This window comes from Camellia sinensis, chromosome 2, assembly GCF_055761805.1.
Source record: "Camellia sinensis isolate YWXY chromosome 2, ASM5576180v1, whole genome shotgun sequence".
Classification (NCBI taxonomy): Eukaryota; Viridiplantae; Streptophyta; class Magnoliopsida; order Ericales; family Theaceae; genus Camellia; species Camellia sinensis.
The window spans coordinates 34164147-34166546 of NC_138962.1; the positions used below are offsets into that span (position 1 = coordinate 34164147).

The 2400-nt window shown below is 50.8% G+C and overlaps 1 protein-coding gene across 1 annotated transcript; it reads right to left on the minus strand.

The window, feature by feature from the left end:
- Positions 1–1181: 1181 nt before the first annotated feature.
- On the minus strand, positions 1182–2168 carry LOC145812805 (uncharacterized). Its single transcript, XM_082908033.1, has 3 exons — positions 1794–2168; positions 1609–1707; positions 1182–1313 (listed from the first exon to the last, which is right to left on the minus strand). The coding sequence occupies exons 1-3, from the start codon at positions 2166–2168 to the stop codon at positions 1182–1184; spliced, it is 606 nt and encodes a 201-aa protein (XP_082764159.1).
- Positions 2169–2400: the final 232 nt, after the last annotated feature.

Below are 2400 nucleotides of genomic sequence, written 5' to 3' on the forward strand. Positions count from 1 at the left end.
GCCAGGCGTTCTGTCTTTCCCCCGTCACCGACGTACTTGCCAGAAAAGCACTCTGCCCGCCAGAAGAAATAGCCGTGAGCTAACAGCATTGGGCATGAACCCGCAACTCCCTGTTCATTCATCAATCACCCCGGGGAGGGATGAAAAATGAGAGAATGAAGAATAGAGAGGTGTAAGTTGAGAGAAAAGTGAAGAAAAGGTTTTTGAGAGAAAATCCGAGCTTGAGAGTCGAGTGATGCGAGAATCACAAATCAGGCAGGGTGGGAAACAATACCCAGTTTGAACTGGCTCCTCGCGGTCCGAGGTCCCCCATCGTCGTTTATGCGTCTGTGTGTCGTGTCTCTTTCATTAGACGGTCTCAACCTTTGTTTTAGGTCTTTTCTGAGCATGTCTCGTTGTGTTAGGTCGTGTACCTTTATATTTGAGTCTTCCCCGCTGTGTTCAGTGGTAGGCTCGATATCCCGGTTTGAAAAACCCTCATTCGATTTCAAAAATCATTTATGCTCAGAATGCTGCGCCATTCTCTACATTTGAATGTGTTTTGACTCCAACCGGTTCCATCTTTGAGGTCCGTCTTGTCAGATTGGGCTGTTTGTTTGAGAAATTGCTGTGTGCAGAATGAATCGAATGCCGTGTTAAGGGCTGTACACAAATTAATCCCCAGTAGAGTAAGGGCTGTGTGTCCAGAATCAGGCAGTGGGTTGCTTAGGTGCATTTTGCTGTTGGCTGTTTAAGTTATCTGATTATTATGGTGCGAGTGTTCAATTTTCAGATAGCCAATCAATTTCATTTACATTGAGGTGTAACATGATGAGATGCGATGCAATGCAGGAGATATGTAAATGCAAACACTTTTTCAGATAAAAAGTCCGTTTCATTTCACTATCTTTTCAAATGTACAAGTTTTGGAAACAAAAATCTGCCTGCGGCAGTACAAGGTAATCTATCTACCAACAAAAAGAAAAGTACAAGGAAAGAAAGAAAAGATAGCAAAAATCTGCATCCATGTCGAGCACTCCGGGGGGCCGTCAGTCCATCCTAGTCCTCTTCCTGGACGAGGGTCCAGGAGCATCATCAGCGTCGTCGTCAGAGCCCGAGCTAGAACCGTCTCCGGTCTCCTCCTCCGATGACTCTGCCTCCGCCTCTGACTCCTCGTCGTCGTCATCATCCGGGACTGGAGCTCACGAGCTACTCCCAACATGAGTACGCCCACCCCTGGTACGGGGAAATATCCTGCCCTCCTCATCTCTCCCCCGAGCAGGGACAGAAGGTCTGGCCGGAGCACCTCCTGCCATGGGAATCTGGAAAGGAGGCTGAAAAAGTACACAAAAAGGGAAATGCATCAGTATACTGTAGACAGTTTATCAGTGCAGAATGCAATGCAGAGTATAGTGTAGGAATGCCGTGAGCAGTTTAGCAGTGCAGAATGCAGCGTATGAGTACAGTATGAGAATGCCGTGAGCAGTTTATCAGTACAGAGTACAGTGCAGAATGCAGTGTATGCAGTGTATCAGATGCTGTGAGATCAGTGTGTCAGGTGTTGTGCCATGAATCAGATTATGCAAAGCAGTGGATGAATGGTTTGAGGCCAGTGTCAGAAGGACATACCGGTATGCTGTAGACGGCTAGGAGGTCAAATGTCCGCTGGAGCATCCCCATCATCGAGGCATTCATCGCCAACGACTGACGGGTGTACTCAGAAGAAGCCTGCAAAAGTATCAGATGCATCAATATTCTGTGGAATATCAAGTAAATTGAGATGAATGACTGTACAAAAATGCAGTAGAACATACCGGCGGTAAGTCGGGGACGTCAACGAACTCATGACCAGCCGGTGGAGGGGCAAAGGGGATCTGATAGGTCGACCCACCCTGCCCCTGGAAAGTCAGTACAGCAGGCAGGGCAGGCCAGCCAACTCCTCGTCCTCCCTGCACTCTACCCCTACCACGGACCCGGGCCCTCCTCGAAGATCCAGCCCCTGCTCCCGCTCCGGCCCCAGCCGCCGATGCTACAGGCCTGGCCCCCTCTGCTCGACGGCCGCTCAAGGGGCGCATCAGGTACGTCCGCACGTACTCCTGATAGTCGCCGGTGCCTCGGAAGCCGGCCTCCTCCCAGCCGATGGAGTAATCATCCAGCTGCTCAGTGGTAAGCCCCTCGGTCTCCCTCATCTCTGCAGGAGGGTGAGCCGGGACTATCTGCTCAGGTAACCCGCGGGTTTGGCGTAGAAAACGCTCCCCCAGGTACCAAGCCCGACAGACCGGGCCCTCTAGCAAGATCCGAAAACGCGAGGTCTCCTCAGCACCAGGGAACCGACCCCGCATCGCCGACGGCAAAGAAGCCCATGGCCGCCAAGTGATCTGAAAGTGACAGACAGTTTGTTATCTACTGTTATTGAAATAT